The sequence below is a fragment of the Talpa occidentalis genome, unplaced genomic scaffold (assembly GCF_014898055.3).
Source record: "Talpa occidentalis isolate TD23 unplaced genomic scaffold, MPIMG_talOcc4v2.1 talOcc4.10, whole genome shotgun sequence".
Classification (NCBI taxonomy): Eukaryota; Metazoa; Chordata; class Mammalia; order Eulipotyphla; family Talpidae; genus Talpa; species Talpa occidentalis.
Window position 1 is genome coordinate 82453730 of NW_023600993.1, and position 15149 is coordinate 82468878.

The 15149-nt window shown below is 41.9% G+C and overlaps 1 protein-coding gene across 2 annotated transcripts in view; it reads left to right on the forward strand.

Annotated features, from left to right (window-relative positions):
• The first annotated feature begins 1336 nt into the window (after positions 1–1336).
• The window catches only part of GPCPD1 (glycerophosphocholine phosphodiesterase 1), a 54902-nt gene continuing 41089 nt past the window's right edge, over positions 1337–15149 (forward strand). The window contains exons 1-4 of one of the 2 annotated variants that reach the window (XM_037495010.2): positions 1337–1381; positions 6807–6883; positions 9915–10011; positions 15059–15143. In XM_037495010.2, coding sequence (XP_037350907.1) covers positions 6835–6883; positions 9915–10011; positions 15059–15143 — 231 coding nt within the window. In that variant the 5' untranslated portion in view covers positions 1337–1381; positions 6807–6834. Of the gene's footprint in view, positions 1382–4162; positions 6567–6806; positions 6884–9914; positions 10012–15058; positions 15144–15149 lie in introns of those variants that run through there. The other variant, XM_054696506.1, reaches the window with a different exon arrangement.

The window sequence follows — 15149 nt, forward strand, 5'->3', positions numbered from 1 at the left end:
CAGACTTTAGCAGATAACGGTACATACTTAGGAAGAAATTTTTGTTTTTAAAAAAATTTGGGAGTAAAACCAGTGCCATCAAAAAACCATTGCATCCTATGCCAAGCACAAAGCAGGCACTTAATTATTATTAGCTGAATGGACGACATTGTCAGAAATGCCATGGGATCTAACCCAAGTTCAAATATCAAAAGTGCTCATGAACAAGTGGAATTAAACTAGAAGCTCCCTCTAAAGTTATGTTATAGGACAGGGAGAGGGGTTGGGCTGCCCCTCTCCCTGTCCTATAACAGTTAGAGCTCATCTAATCCAAATGCCTTTTTGGTAGGCACATTCCAACTTGGGCTGTTATTGTAAGGGTCCTTCATTAGTCCCTAAGAAGTAGTTCTTTATCTCAACTGATTTAAAGAAAATCTGATAACATAATTTTATATTAGAGGTTAACCAAAGGTTAACCTTGATTTTAGAAAACTAATGGTTTTAAGCAGGAAGACAGCAAATGCTGATTCATTTTTCTTGGACCATCAAAGGAAAGGGAAAAAAATCCTTATATTTTGGTGGGGCCCACTGTACCCCCCGCACCCCGAAAATAAACAACCACATCTTTTGCAGAGAAGCTCTCCCTTGCTTTTAGAAAAGTTCTCTCAAGCTTTAATTTGATACAAGTGCCCTGGGGATTTTGATCAGACTAGTCTGGGATGATCCCTGAACTGAGAGTGCAACTGACAGCTCCCAGGGCTGCCGCTGGCCAGTACAAAGGTAGAACTTCCAACCCTCGGAGGTCACTAATCTCGTTCTCAATTTGAAGGGTCTGATCCGAGTGTGCTCGTAGTTTTGTACGGAAGGAAAGTTTCCAGAAATAGGCCTCAATTTCCAATGGGGAAAAAAAAAAAAAAACAAATCAAAACGAGCAGCTCCAGGCTCCATATTTGATTGTCCTAAGGCGACTCAGAGGACCAAGGACGCATCTATTAGCGCGTCAAGTCCCGGGCGCCGTCGCCCGCGGAGACTCCGGGTCAGCGGCACAGGCGGACCGCGGGGAACGCAGGGCTGCCCCACGGCGCGCGCCGCCGACGCGGACCCTCTCCAGGAACGTGCGGGCCCGCCTCCCGCGCGCGGCCGCCGATTGGCCGGAAGGGCGCCGGGCGTGACGTCAGACCCCGCCCCGCCGCCTCTCGGTCCCCGCCCCGCGGGGTGGCCTGGCGGTTTGGTCTGGAGCAGCTGAAACCGGTTTGAGCGGTGCGGCTTCCTGCCTCTCGGCTCCGCTGCGGGCCGCCTCGGGGAGCGCTGGCGAGGCGCGGACGACGGGCGCCCGGCATCTCGGCCCGCGGCCCTCGCTCTCGGGCGCACCGGCGGCGGCGCGGACCTGCGGACGCGGCAGGTGAGGCGGACGGACCCGGCGGGCCCGGCGCGCTGTGCGGGGGCCGAGGCGGCCGCTCACGTGGCGGCTGAGCTGTCAGAACAGCCCGGCGGGGATGCGGCGGGGCTGGGGGCGCGGGGTCCGGGCGCAGGGCTGGGCGGGGTCCCCCGAGCCGGGCCGGGCGCTGCCCTCCGGGAAAGCAGCGGCCTGGACGTTCGCTCGCCGGGTGGGTGGGTGGGGGGTCGCGCGTATTTCTGGGACTTCTGTTGTTTCCTGTCAGGTTCTGCTGGGCTGCCTGGGGCTTAGTTTCTCTGCGAAGATCTTGGCAAGTGTTTTCGAGGTACTGGACCGCGGGAGCTTAGGACCACCCCGAGGGGGTGAGGTGCCCAGTGAAGGGGCGAAGAGGCAGAAATGCAGCCCAAGTCCTCAGTGTGCCCCTTCCCCTCGCCCGCCGCTCTTGGTCTGCCCAGAAGTAGTTCAGTGTTTTGACAACTGCTTTTTTTTTTTTTTTCTTTTCCCCCCTGAAATTGCCTAACCCCGTAGTCTAGGACATGCTTGTATAATTCATTTATCCCAAGAATCCGAGGTGTTTTACTACCCTAGAAAAACCTCCCTGGAATAGACATCGATGCCCTCGATGACGATTTTAAAACATCAGCCCTTTTTCTCCAAAGCGCTACTTTTTTAACCACCCTCCCCCCCCACACCCCGAGATTGCCTTGATGGCTTTGGGGGGAAAAGCCTCAATCCCTTTGCTTCATCAGCCCCTCTTACTCCTCTGCCCGGTTGTAAAGGAGATCAGGCATGAATTTAGTCCTGAATTGTAGAGAATTCTTTAACCTTGAGGCAGTTTCTGGAGCCTGATGCAGTAGCCCCGTCGCCGAGGAACCGATCGAACCAAGCAGGCAGGATGTTTGGACCTGGTGATGTTTTTCTTCGTCCTCTTGCGGATTTCTGCCCGCTACTTTACCCTTTCCCTTTTCTCCGCGCTGCTACCTTTGTGACAGTTGTGGCTTAGTTTAAGAAGCGAATACAAGCTAGCAGTTCTTTTTCTGACTCAGTGTTCTGGATGCAAAGAATACAGGTAAAAGTGCTTATGGTCCGTTCCTCTTAATCTAAGAACTAGGGAGACCCAATATGCTAGACAAAATTTAAAGCAGCAAAGTAAGACTTAGGAGAGTTGCATTAGAGAAATAATGACGGCGAAGGAAATTTAGCAGTGGCAGAATGAGTTAAATTTGATATACAAAAAGTAGGTTGGTAAACCAAATCTTTGTGTATAACAACCAGGGAAATTGTAAGAAATATATATATATATATGTGATTATGGATATGACATAGAAAACAGACATTTGAGAAAAATTTACTTCTTATTTAGAAAGTTGCTCAATAAACTTAATGAAATCTCTAGAAATTCCTTATTAAAAATTCTTGCATGTTTGCATACATCTGATGAAAATATTGGCCCAAAGTATACTGGGTTCCTCTACCAGGATGAACAGAAATTAACCCAGGAAAATGTAGACTTTTCTTATTTTCCTTCCTTACAGCTAATTTGAGGAGAATTGGGAACAGCTTTTTTCTTTCTAAAAAGTTGAGGGAAAATAGTGAGAGATGTTCTTTTTGGCCAGAAAAACACATTTTTGCTAAAAAAAAAAAAAGTGACTTCAATTTAGCTCTAAACTAAATGTTCCTTTGGTTTGCTTAAACCTCCCTTTTGTTACCCAAGCTGCAAACGAATTAGGGCTTTTTTGACAAAACTAGAGTAAAATGAATTTTTCCAAGTAGTGTAAATGCTGAAATATTTAAAAAATGTAAATTACACTCATTTTGTTGGTTGCTTTGTTAGTTGCTTTTAAAATGTTAGAATAGCTTTCAGTGCTACTCAAAATCTCAGGTGAGAATGGTTTTTAATGTTTATCTCCCAGAAGCATAAAATGGAAGTTATATTTAAAAACAAAAACCTGTCTCAGGAAGTGTGTGTACATAAGGTTGTCAACTCCTGTATGTAAAATGACTAGCATTTTCCATTTGATTGTTTCATGTGTATCTGGAAGAGCTTTCCCTTCCAAGTTGGGTTTTTTTTTTTTCTTGTTTAGAAGACAAGGAAGTGTTGGTAGCTGTTTACAATTTTTTTCCATAACACAGCAGCATTTTACTTTATCACTACTGGTTTGGTGGTAACTGGATGCCAAAATCATATGCTTCACTCCTGCACCAGAATATTGGCATTTGTCCATGATCAAGTAAACTGCTATAGGAGCGGTTTCCAGGCTTTTAAAATTTGGTATGGGATGGTATTAAATTTAGGAGGTGGGAGTGGAAGTTAGACCATCTTATATGACTTTTGGCAATCCAATTGGAAGATGATGCTTTGTTGCCATCTGGTGAGGTGGGGGGAGGGCTGTGTTTGTTTATATAGCTTTGTATAATATATTTACTGCAACTATTTACAGCCAAGTTATGATAACCACTCTACAAGCAACTAAGAGTAAAAGGCATAATAAACTTATGTAGTTTTTCTTATTTAACGCACTAAAAATTTAGAGGTAATTTTGTACCTGCTGTTGGTTTTAATACCCAGGAATAATTACACTTCATTTCCCTAAAATTGTTTAAAATTTTTTTTAAATTGATGAACAGTTGCGTACCAGCTATGTAATTAGGTCGGTGAGATTGTCTTTAGTTGACAACTGTGACTGTAAACACTGGTAAAAGTAAAAGTTGCAGGTTGAGATTGATGTTGGTTGTTCAGCAGTTTTGCTTAATGTGGCTTTTTCGTTGTGTCTCAAAATTAATTTAATAACTAATTTTTTTGCTAGCCTTAAAGTTTCTTTTTGATATAATTTCAGATAAATGTAAGATTGCAGTACTTCAATTATTCATTTTACATATCAAAAAATGAAATATTCAGGTTCATATAAAATGTCATGTTGGAAGAGAATAAGAAGATATTTGGTTAATGATAGGTTAATAAGGAGTGACAATCTAGAGCTAATTTTAGATTTAGAACATTCTTTGTCAGTGCTAGAACTGGATGTATGTGCTTTAAATAGATCATGTTTACTCTTAGAGACAGAAAATAGATTAAGGTAGCTTAGAAATTACTTTGATCAAGGACAAGTTTTTCTCTAATGTGGGCTTTTGGGTTTTCTAACTGAAATGGTAAGTGCTCCCAAATAGGGAATTCTTTATCCAGGTGACATGAAACCACATTGACTGGTGGTCTTACAAAAGTTACTTTTTATAATTGATGTGAATGGGATGATACACTGAGCTTATAGTTCAGAGTGAGCCTGGAATTTTTCCTTATAGCAGCTCTCTGTGGATAGATAGAGATTAGGTTTTTCAACCTCAAGCCCTATTGATATTTGGAGCTGGACAGTTATTTGTAGACAATTGTTCGCTGCATATAATGGTATTTAGCAATATTCCTTGCCACTAGATGCCCCCAATTGTGACAACCAATAATACCTCCTGAGATTACCAAATATCCCATAGAGGGCAAAATTGCCTCCAATGAGAGCTGCTTCTAAGAGCTATCTGTCTACCCTGACTTGGGAGTGTGGTAAACTGGGGTAGCTGTGCTCATTAACTGACCATTGCAGTTGCATGTGTTTTCATGGAAAGGAACAGGATAAAAGAGAAAATAGAAAAATGAATACATATGAAAGGTATTTTAGGATTTAAAAAAAAATTTTAAAGATTTATTTATTCATGCATACAAGAGCTGGAGTACAGGCCAGAAGTGTGGGGGGCGAGAGGATTCATCAAAGACAGAGTGGGGAACAGAAGAGGCAGACTGAGTGAAATATACTGCAGCCGGAGAGTCAGGAGAGGTCTGCTGTGCCATGTGGGTTGCTCCCTGGCTGGGGACTGAATTTGTGCTGCAGTGGTTGCAGATAGCTTCATAGGTTGCGTCTTAACCCCTTGCGCCACCAGGGAGGCCCTAGGATTTGTTTTTAATGATGCAATATGTAAATGCAAGTAAACAAAATTTAAACTGGCAAACTAATGGAAATGATACAGAATAAAGACGTGATTAGAATTATTTTAGAATTATTTTAGAAACATTGGTAGATTGGGTATTGAATAAGTTACATAGATGATCTTCCCTTGTGTGGAGTATGTGTTCTTTCTATATTTACATATTTCAACCTTCTTGAGAATTAACATTTTATTTTATTTTTTTAAAGATTTATTTATTTATGCATACAAGAGCTGGGGTATAGGCCAGAGATGCGGGAGTAAGAAGATTCCCCAGAAAGAAACAGAGTGGGGAACAGAACAGGCAGACTGATTGAAACACACTGCTGAGGGGGAGCATTGGGTGAGACAGGAGAGGTCTGCTGCGCCATGTGGTTTCTGGCCGGTTGGTTGGGGATTGAACTCGTGCTGCAGAGGCTGTATTTTGTTTCATAAGTGCAGTGCTTAACCCCTTGCGCCACCAGGGAGGCCCCACATTATTTATTTAAAAAAACCTATTTATCTCCCTTCAGATACGTAATGAGGGAATGATAAGCAGATTGGTTTGGCTGGGAAAAGCAGCATAGAAATGAAAAATCAACTAAAAATAAAATGTGGGCAAGCAGAGAAGGATCTCAAAGACCTAGTGGTTTAGATTTCTGTAAGTAATTGAAATTATCCCGAGCCAGGAACGTGAGGAAGAATATTTACGTAAAATATGTTACTGGGAAGATATATAAAAGCCAATGTATAAGTAGAAGACTTAAGAGTTTTGAATAAAGTTCAACTTTAGAAAGTTCAAAATGTAAATTCAATTAAGATTGACAGACCTTGGTATATTACAGAGTCCAGATTCTCAATTTAGCCTACAGAACTCTAGTAAAGATCTTATGGTTAATATAGAGAAAAATCTGGAAAGTGTTTTGTGGAAGAAGGGTTGGTTTGTTTTCAGTCATGAGTTGTGTTACTTAGAAGCATAGAAGTTTCAAACTGGTTGCAGAATATGACTACTTTGTTTCAGTGCGTGATACTTAAGATCCTTGGTGTTTCCCTTGTTATTAAAGTTGAAACCTTGTTAAAGTAGAAATCTCTCTTGAGCCAAGCTTTCTTCTATCCATAGTTATTTGTTTGTTTTATTCTCCACCATAACAGGAGTCTGGCCAGGAAAGATAGGTCAAGTGCTGAACAGCTGCTTATCAGAAGAGAAAGTGCTAGGCAGGAAAATCTTGAATCTTTAAAAGTAAGGACACTTCTTGTTTGAAGTATTTCTGGTCCATGCTTTCTTACGGAATAGATTGTAACATAAAAGCCTGAAATTTCCTAAATAATTCAGTTTCTTTAAATATAGTGATTCTGAAATCTTTTGCTTACAATTGAGGTTTATTTATATATTTTTTGCTTTTTAACTTGTGTCTTGATGGCAGCTATCTAAAGCTAATACTTTAATACTATAAATGACAACTTCTCTTTTTCTTCCTAGCACGACATCCTATAATAAATCCATCAGAATGACTCCTTCTCAGGTTACCTTTGAAATCAAAGGATCTCTTTTACCAGGTATTGTAAACTTTTACTTTAAAGCAATCTTTTAATTAAGTGAGCGTTTTCTTATTTCTTATCTTAAATATGGAGTTAACCACTCAGCCTGATTTTTAAATGAAAATATCTTTAGGCCTTGCCTCCTACCAGAAATGTGCTCAAAGCATAGTAAGCTCAAGGAATTAAAAAATAAACCTCCCCAAGTAGTAAGTGTTTTATTCTCATATTTTTTAAAAATAGCTATGAACTTACATAATTTTGCACAGGACGAAGGTAGTTGACCATGATTTTTAGGTAGCATGGAAACAAGATTTTGCTAGTGCAAGAATTTGATGAAATAGTTAATTAAGGTAACTTTGCTCCCTACTTGTAAATATTTTCTTAGCTTCTTTGTATTTTTTTTTTCTTTTGCTACTTAAAGCAACATGAACTAGGTTTAATAGAAAATACACGTTAAAACAGCACCACACCTGGGTTATATACCTTCCTATTTATACTCTGGCTATATTGTTTGTATTTCTTCCCAACTTTCTCTGTCCTTTGGAACTTTTTCAGATTGTTTCTTTTGCATAGATCTGTGCACTCCTTACCACAATCTTCCACATCCCAGTAGTTCAGGGTCCCGACGAAATTCAGGGTCCTGAGACTAGTTTATAGTGCCTCTTAAAAGATTTTATGGAATTATTTGAATAATTTTGTTTGAAATAGCTTGTAAGCTCTATGAAAACATGTTTTTATCTTATTTACTCTACATTCCTACACTTGGCACCGTGCCTGGTTCAGAGCAGGGGTGAATTGGTGTTCAAAGAATGAGTGGATGTTTTACTGTCTCCGGCATCTTTGTTTTAGCAGCCATTATAGCTGTTAACAGTGTGTTTGTCCAAGTTGATATTCTTAGCCAACATGATCGGATATAGCCCTACCTCTGGGCAAGAGTCTGCGTATTGAAGATTGATGGTCAGCTTGATGGATTGGCTTCCTTAAGTCAAGCACTCACCTCCAGCCCAGTGTGTAGTCGCCTCTGTGGAGAGAAGACTGTAGAATTATAGTGTATTCCTTTAGGGACTTGTAAACAGTTTAAGCCAGAAGTTGCTGGCCATATCTGGCAAATGGACTCAGAATTTGCCATGGAAAAGTCAGCTTGACGGGAGGAATTAATATTCTTAAGACTAAACGGAAGATAATGGTGGATGTGAGTGTAGCTGAATCTATAGTTAGGGAATGCACAGAGGGAAGTTAGAGGGAACAAGTGGAAAGAATGGGGGGGTGGTGATATTTGCACATTCATTTAGTTAGCATCAAGTCTTTATTATCATTTATAAATGGGAGCCAATTAAAGAAAGTGGGCTGTTTGTTCTGGCATTTCCCCCTATTAGAAGTCATATTCTAAGAAACTCAGAAAGACACAAGTAATACTGCAGTAGGGGCTTGGTAAAATGTAGGAGCACTTAAACAGCAGAAAAGTAAACCACCAATTGTCCCAAGTTGCACTTTTTCCATTTGGGATCCATGTTCTCTCTGGAGAAAAACGTAGCTGCTGTTTGTGTGAATATAAGAAATAACAGATTAAATGAAAAACAAATTATGAGATTCTCCTTTATGAAGGAAGCATAATGGGTCCAAATCAGTAACTTTCTGATAATCTATACTAGGAGCCATAGTGTATGCTATACATGTGCATGGCAGCAAATACAGTCTTGGCAATAAATATTTGTGCTTTGTATTTAACAGCATTGTTTGTCCTTAGGTAGTGATACCTAAGTTAATTGTAAAAAAAAAAAAAAAATCTAGTTAAAGGATTGGTAAATATTTTGACATGAAATCTTTATATGTAACCATCCTATATTTTAGAACCCTGGAATTTCCCAAATGACTGTCACACTTAGGATTTTAGTTGTTTTAAACCATTGAAGAGTACAGAATTCTCTTGCAGACGGCTAAAGCTGACTACTTTCTAGAATAGTGCCTAAAAACTCAGAAGCCAAGCTACTCTCAGAATGTGGAGGAGTTTGGCTTGAACTTTGTCATGTAAATTCAGTTCATTATCTTTTTCTTTATGAATTTTAAATTAATTCAGAATGTATTGATATATGTCAAAGACTTCTGCATACTTGTATCCAAGAAGGTGTAGCTTGTTAATTATCTAAGATCTAGCAAAAATAGGTAATAACTATATGTTGGTTTGTTTATTGATGAGATGTATTCAAATGAAATGATAATTACTATTTTAGTAAAGAGTACAGATTTTCTACCACTGAAGTCTTTGTTTTGAGGAATATTTTTGGCTACATTACTCCTGTTCCATTGATAATTTTCTTCATCTTTAACTTGTTATTAGCTACTCTTGAGTTCTTGGGAAATATTGACTACTATTTCTACAGGACATTTATATGCATTTAGTGTTTGCCCTTTAACTTGGGAACCGCCATGAGGTCAGGTGCTGCAGTTTGATCACTTTGTCATTTCGGTGCTTGTTACTAACTCAATAGATAGTTGAACAAATGAGAAAAGTTTATCTTCATACTTTCCTTTGCCCACCCTTCTCTGACTTTGGCTTTGTTGAGGTAGTTCTAGTTATAAATGCAGCTGGTGATGTGGTACCTGGCTCTAAAACCATGTCTCCAGAAAGACTTCTCTGCTTTATAAGAACTCTGTATCTGTTTAAAACTAGCACAGGGCCTCCCTGGTGGTGCAGGCAGTTGAGCATCGCGCTGTGAAGCTGTCCGCAGCCTCTGCAGCACGGGTTCCATTCCGGCCGGCCGGTGAGAATCCCACATGGCAAAGCAGACCTCTCCTGTCTCCCCCACTGCTCCCCTCAGCAGCGTATTTCAGTCCTTCTGCCTGTCTGTTCCCCGCTCTGTCTCTGGTGAATCCTCTCACCCTCCCGTGCCTCTGGCCTGTACCCTGGTTCTTGTATAAATAAATACATCTTTTTAAAAAAAATATTAAAAAAAAAACAGCTGACTGCTCTCTTTCCTAAAACAGATTGAAGCTTTCCAACTTACCCTGTTATAATTAATTTTTTTGTTTGTTTGTTTGTTGTTTTAAGGAGAAGTTTTTGCAATCTGTGGAAGCTGTGATGTTTTGGGAAACTGGAATCCTCAAAATGCTGTGGCTCTTTGTCCAGAAAATGAGACTGGTGAAAGGTGAGCATGGAATGTCAGTTGACACAAGAACAGAAGAATTATGACATTCAGATTATAAACTTGGAAATGCTAAAAGACATTGGTATTTTCTTCTTTTAGTTTTAATTTTTATCAAAATTTCACATATACATAGTTTTAAAAAGTTAAAATAGTTTCACAATGTGTGTTGTGGGAAAAAAACGAATTTCTTTGTTCTTCAGTTTCTGTCAATCTATCTGTAGGGTCAGGACTGGACACGGTGCAGGTTTTCTATGATCCACCAGACTGGGTAAAGGATGAATTGGAGTCCTCAGTGGCTTTTTGCAGGCTTTTATTGGGGTTTACCAGGTACAAGGCAGGCAGGGGTACTGGGGGGCCGGGGGGCTGGCAGGCTTGGCAGGCCTCCCAGCCCCTAGCAGGTCTTCACTCTGGGCTCTCCGGCCATCTCTCAGCTTCTCTCTTGGCTTCTGCTGCTTCCTTCTTGGCTTCTCTTTCGGCTTCTGCTTGCATCCCCGTGACGCCACCCTTAAAAGCCCAATCTTAGCCCAGGTGCATCTCATCTACCTATGCCCATACCCTACTTCAGGTGTCCACCATCAGCCATGCATTCAGGACCGCAAGGATCCATCATCTATCCTGATGGCGGGAGAGCAGAAAAGCCTGACATTTTTCCTTACCCTACAGTCCACCCCCTCAGGGTTTTCTGCCATACGATCTACATATATACAATTTTCTTAGCAAACATAAACAATGCAGCCATGGCCCACAAAAGCAAATACATCACAATATAACAAAATACAACAGAATATAAATAAGTCCAACCTAGTAGCAAAAGGCAATTATTGGTACCAGCAGATGAGCCACCAAATCTGCTGCCAAAGGCACTGCTCATATGAGGAAGGGGAATCACTCACGGCATCTACTGTAACACACCGGGAGCTTTTAGGCTTCCTGGCCTTCTCTGACTGTAGTTTCAGCTATAAGCCACACACAACATCCACCCCCAGGATGCACTCACTCTGGGATTGGCGATTCTATACTGTTGGGGGTAATCGCCAACCCTCAGGGTTTCTGTCTGCAGTCGCTCCAACACTCGGCTTTCATAGCCACCCATGCAACTCGCAGACCCCTGCACTCAGGCCAACCCACTGCACAAGCACATGGGTCGGGGATCCAAACTCTACATTCGGCTTGGGCTCCACCCCAAGCCACGTTCCCCACCCGTCCCCCAAGGATGGGTTCCTCAGCTCCTCACCCTCACTCGACAACGAGCAGGGCAGCACCCATAGGTGATTTTACGAGACTCACTGGCCTTCCTCAGCTTACTTAGTGCTTAGCAGCCACTCAGGGCTTCCCAAACTTAGCATCAGCACCTTTTGCCTTCTCAGTTGGCTTTTCTCCTCTGCCTGTCTGCTGGACATACACTGGCTGCTTTTGGCCATCAAGGCCCACTGGCCACCCCCAGATTCTCAAAAAAACATAACCTGCCAAGGTCCTCCGCCTTCTGGCAGTATTGTCAGTCCAAGTCCATCAGTCAAAGTCTGTGGGCCTCTCCTTGCATCAGCACTGGTGAGCTCCAAATCGTGATCCTCCCTTTGCCGATGATTCTGCTGCCCCAGGAGTCGTTGGCTGGTCCTCTCGGGTGTCTCTTCCATGTGAGGTCTCGTCCCGCAGCTCCCGGACCTTGTCCCTCTCCTGTGCTACCATGACACCTCCAGCGTCGTCACAGGCAAACAGTCTGTTACTCCTTAGTCCCTCCAGGTCTTTGGAGGCCTCAAATACCCATCTGCATGGATCATCCTGCCGACTACGCCAATTGTAGGGTCAGGACTGGACACGGTGCAGGTTTTCTATGATCCAGCAGACTGGGTAAAGGAGAAATTGGAGTCCTCAGTGGCTTTTTGCAGGCTTTTATTGGGGTTTACCAAGTACATGGCAGGCAGGGGTACTGGGGGGCCGGGGGGCTGGCAGGATGACAGGCCTCCCAGCCCCCAGCAGGTCTTCACTCTGGGCTCTCTGGCCTTCTCTCAGCTTCTGCTGCTTCTGTCTCGGGTCTCTTTTGGCTTCTGCTGGCGTCCCCATGACGCCACCCTTAAAAGCCCAGTCTTAGCCCAGGTGCATCTCATCTACCTATGCCCATACCCTACTCCAGGTGCCCGCCATCAGCTATGCATTCAGGACTGCAAGGATCCATCATCTCTCCTGATGGCGGGAGGGCAGAAAAGCCTGACATTTTTCCTTACCCTACACTATCGATTTTCAGCTTTCCACTGGTTCTTTGATACTTACCACCATATATCTAAATAACAAGATTATGTTGTTATTTCTTATATAAAAACCTTTTTTAGGCATTCTCTTGCATTTTAGCACATATTTTTGATAACTGATCCAAATTTTGCCTTAGCTATAAAATCGTTTTCTTCAGGCATATGTAACTATCAAAAATAGCCAATAGTAGAACACATAGTTGATTTCTTAGCTATATAATGAAATGTATACAACATTAAACTTAGCATGAATGTTTTGGTGCACTGCATTGGGAAAAGAGGATCTGGGTGCCAGTTTCAGTTCTGCTTACCTGGTCTTGGGCAAATCTGATATCTCTAGGCTTCAGTTAAATTATCTCCTGGTGAAGGGTTTAGGATAGAATCAGTGAATGTCAGGTAAACAGTGTTTCACAGAGAGAAAGGAAGTAGATTATTCATGTAAATGATACAAATAGCAAACAAATCTGTTTGAGCGATATTCTTGGGTATTAGAATTGTATTTCTTTGGGTTTCCAGTGTGCTCTGCAGCTGAGTGCTCTGCGTCTTTTTATGAAGTCACAGGCATCTCCCAAACCTACAGACTTGTGGCCGTGAGAGTTCTGTTGGAAGATTTTTTCTACTTAAAAATAATTTGAAGATTGTGGTATTGTCTTCTAATAATGCAGAAAATATGGGTCACTTGTTTTATTTGCTCTTGTATATTTAGTGGTATTTGGGAGGACGATATGAGTACAAAGCAAGAAGATGCACTTTCTCCGCCCCCTTTTTTTTCCCACTGCCCCTCTTTCCTGGTTTTTCTTTCTTTCTTTTTTTTTTTTTTAAGATTTATTTATGCATGCAAGAACTGGGGTGTAGGCAGAGGTGCAGGGATGAGAAGATTCACCAGAGCAGGGTGGGGAACAGAACAGGCAGATGTACTGAAATACACTGCTGAGGGGAGTAGTGGGTGAGACAGGAGAGGTCTGCTGTGCCAAGTTGGCTAAGCTCCCTGGCCAAGGATTGAACTCATGCTGCAGTGGCTGTCCCATAGCTTGATAGCTAGTTTGATAGCACTGAGACTTAACCCTTGCACCACCAGGGAGGCCCTTTCCTGGTTTTTCTTAAATTTCAAGAGGTGAAGTTCATTCTTGAAATCAGTTCTGTTTCATTTTAAATTTGGCTACATTTACTTAGAGAAGTAAAAAGACTCATTGCTTTGCTTTCTCCAACTTTTCATTTAGTGGCTCTTAGCAACAGGTATGTATTAGAATCACTTGTGAGGGCTTTAAAAAATACACATGCCAAGATTCTATTTCTGGAAATTGAGAAATAGTGCATGAGAGAGAGGCCTAAGCACATTTTTCAAGGCTTCCTCCTGATTCTGCTCTGCTCATCTGGGACTACTTTCAGATACTCTGGCTTGCTGGGTTTTTTGCGCCTTTTTTGTAGCAAAGGTGGGAACTAGATCTCGTGGAGTCAGCCTAAAATCCTGTGTTGAAAAGGATTCTGAGGTTGATCAGGGGAAAATAGTAGGCTTTGTAGTTGCCAAGTATTTACTGTCCTTGTGCTGAAGCAGCAGTTTTTAACCAGCTGTATACATCCAGATGCCCTGTGAAGTTTTATCAAATCCCATGTGACCAGAATGCCCCCCCCCCCCAGCCTTGTGAAATCAATCTCCCATGGTGGAGCCAGGGCATAGGTATTTTGTTACTACCAGATTAATCCAATTGTTGAAGCTAGACTATGGGCGAGAGCTGGTTGTGGATATTTTGTAAGGTGCCAGGATTGAGTCAGAGTGACGTTAATGCCCTTTCTTGGTGGAGCCAAGTGGAGAGCCGTGCTAACCATCTGGTATTATGAAAGAACATTTGGAGCTGCTGTTTATTCACTGAACTATTCATGCTGAATTAATGTTGGGAGTAATGGTCTATGACAATGGCTCTCAAACTTAAGTGTTCATCATCAGAGACACCTGGAGACTTATTAAATTACACTTACTGGGCCCCACCATACCAAGAGTTTCTAATTCAGTAGGTCTGGGTGTCACCTGAGAATTTACATTCCTGACAAGCTCTCAGGTGATACTGATGGTCCTGGGGCCATGCTGTGGCTACTAATGGTTTATGCTTTGAGGCTCCAAATCAGTTCTAATCATGAATTGTAGTGAATTTTTTTCACCATTGAGTCAGAGTTTTAGAATTAGCATTATAACATGTTAGGATTGCAGAGTTCAGAGGAAGGCATTGAGTTGAAACAAGTAAGACATAGAAACATAGAAACTGATTGCTTTGGCAAGGGGATAGCCAGAGGCTAGGCAAGATACTTAGAAATAGAAACAGTTTGGAACATGAATGTAAATTGTCCACCTTAACCTAAAAGCATCGTGGCAGCCATGTAACATCTCTAGCTAAGTGGCAAGTGAAAGAGGGTTCTGACTCAGCCTACATGTACTTTTTCCATTTAGAGTACTTCTGACTCTGGGTAACTGGTTCCTTCTCACCATTTGGGTCTGACAGCTCTTTCCCACTGAGATCCCCCCTCCAAGAGCCTCCTCCAAAATGTCCTGCCATGCCTGAAAGGTCAAATAGCTTTTACTGTGTATGTTGTTTTAGTGATTGTCTACTCACACAAGAATGCAAGATGGGCTCTTTTTTCTGCCTTATCCATATTTCTAGAGCTTCGTAGAGATTAAGCCTGAAGTAAAATTTTGTCTAGGAATAAATATTGATCACAGACCTTAACTTGAGGGGTTTTAGGAATTATGAAGTCTGTGCATTTTGCTTTGATATTGATGATGCCCTTTAAATTTTTGCCCCTTACAGCATGTTATGGAAAGCCACCATAACACTCAATAGAGGAGTATCAGTTGAGTATCGCTACTTCAAAGGGTGCTTCTTAGAACCAAAGGTATGT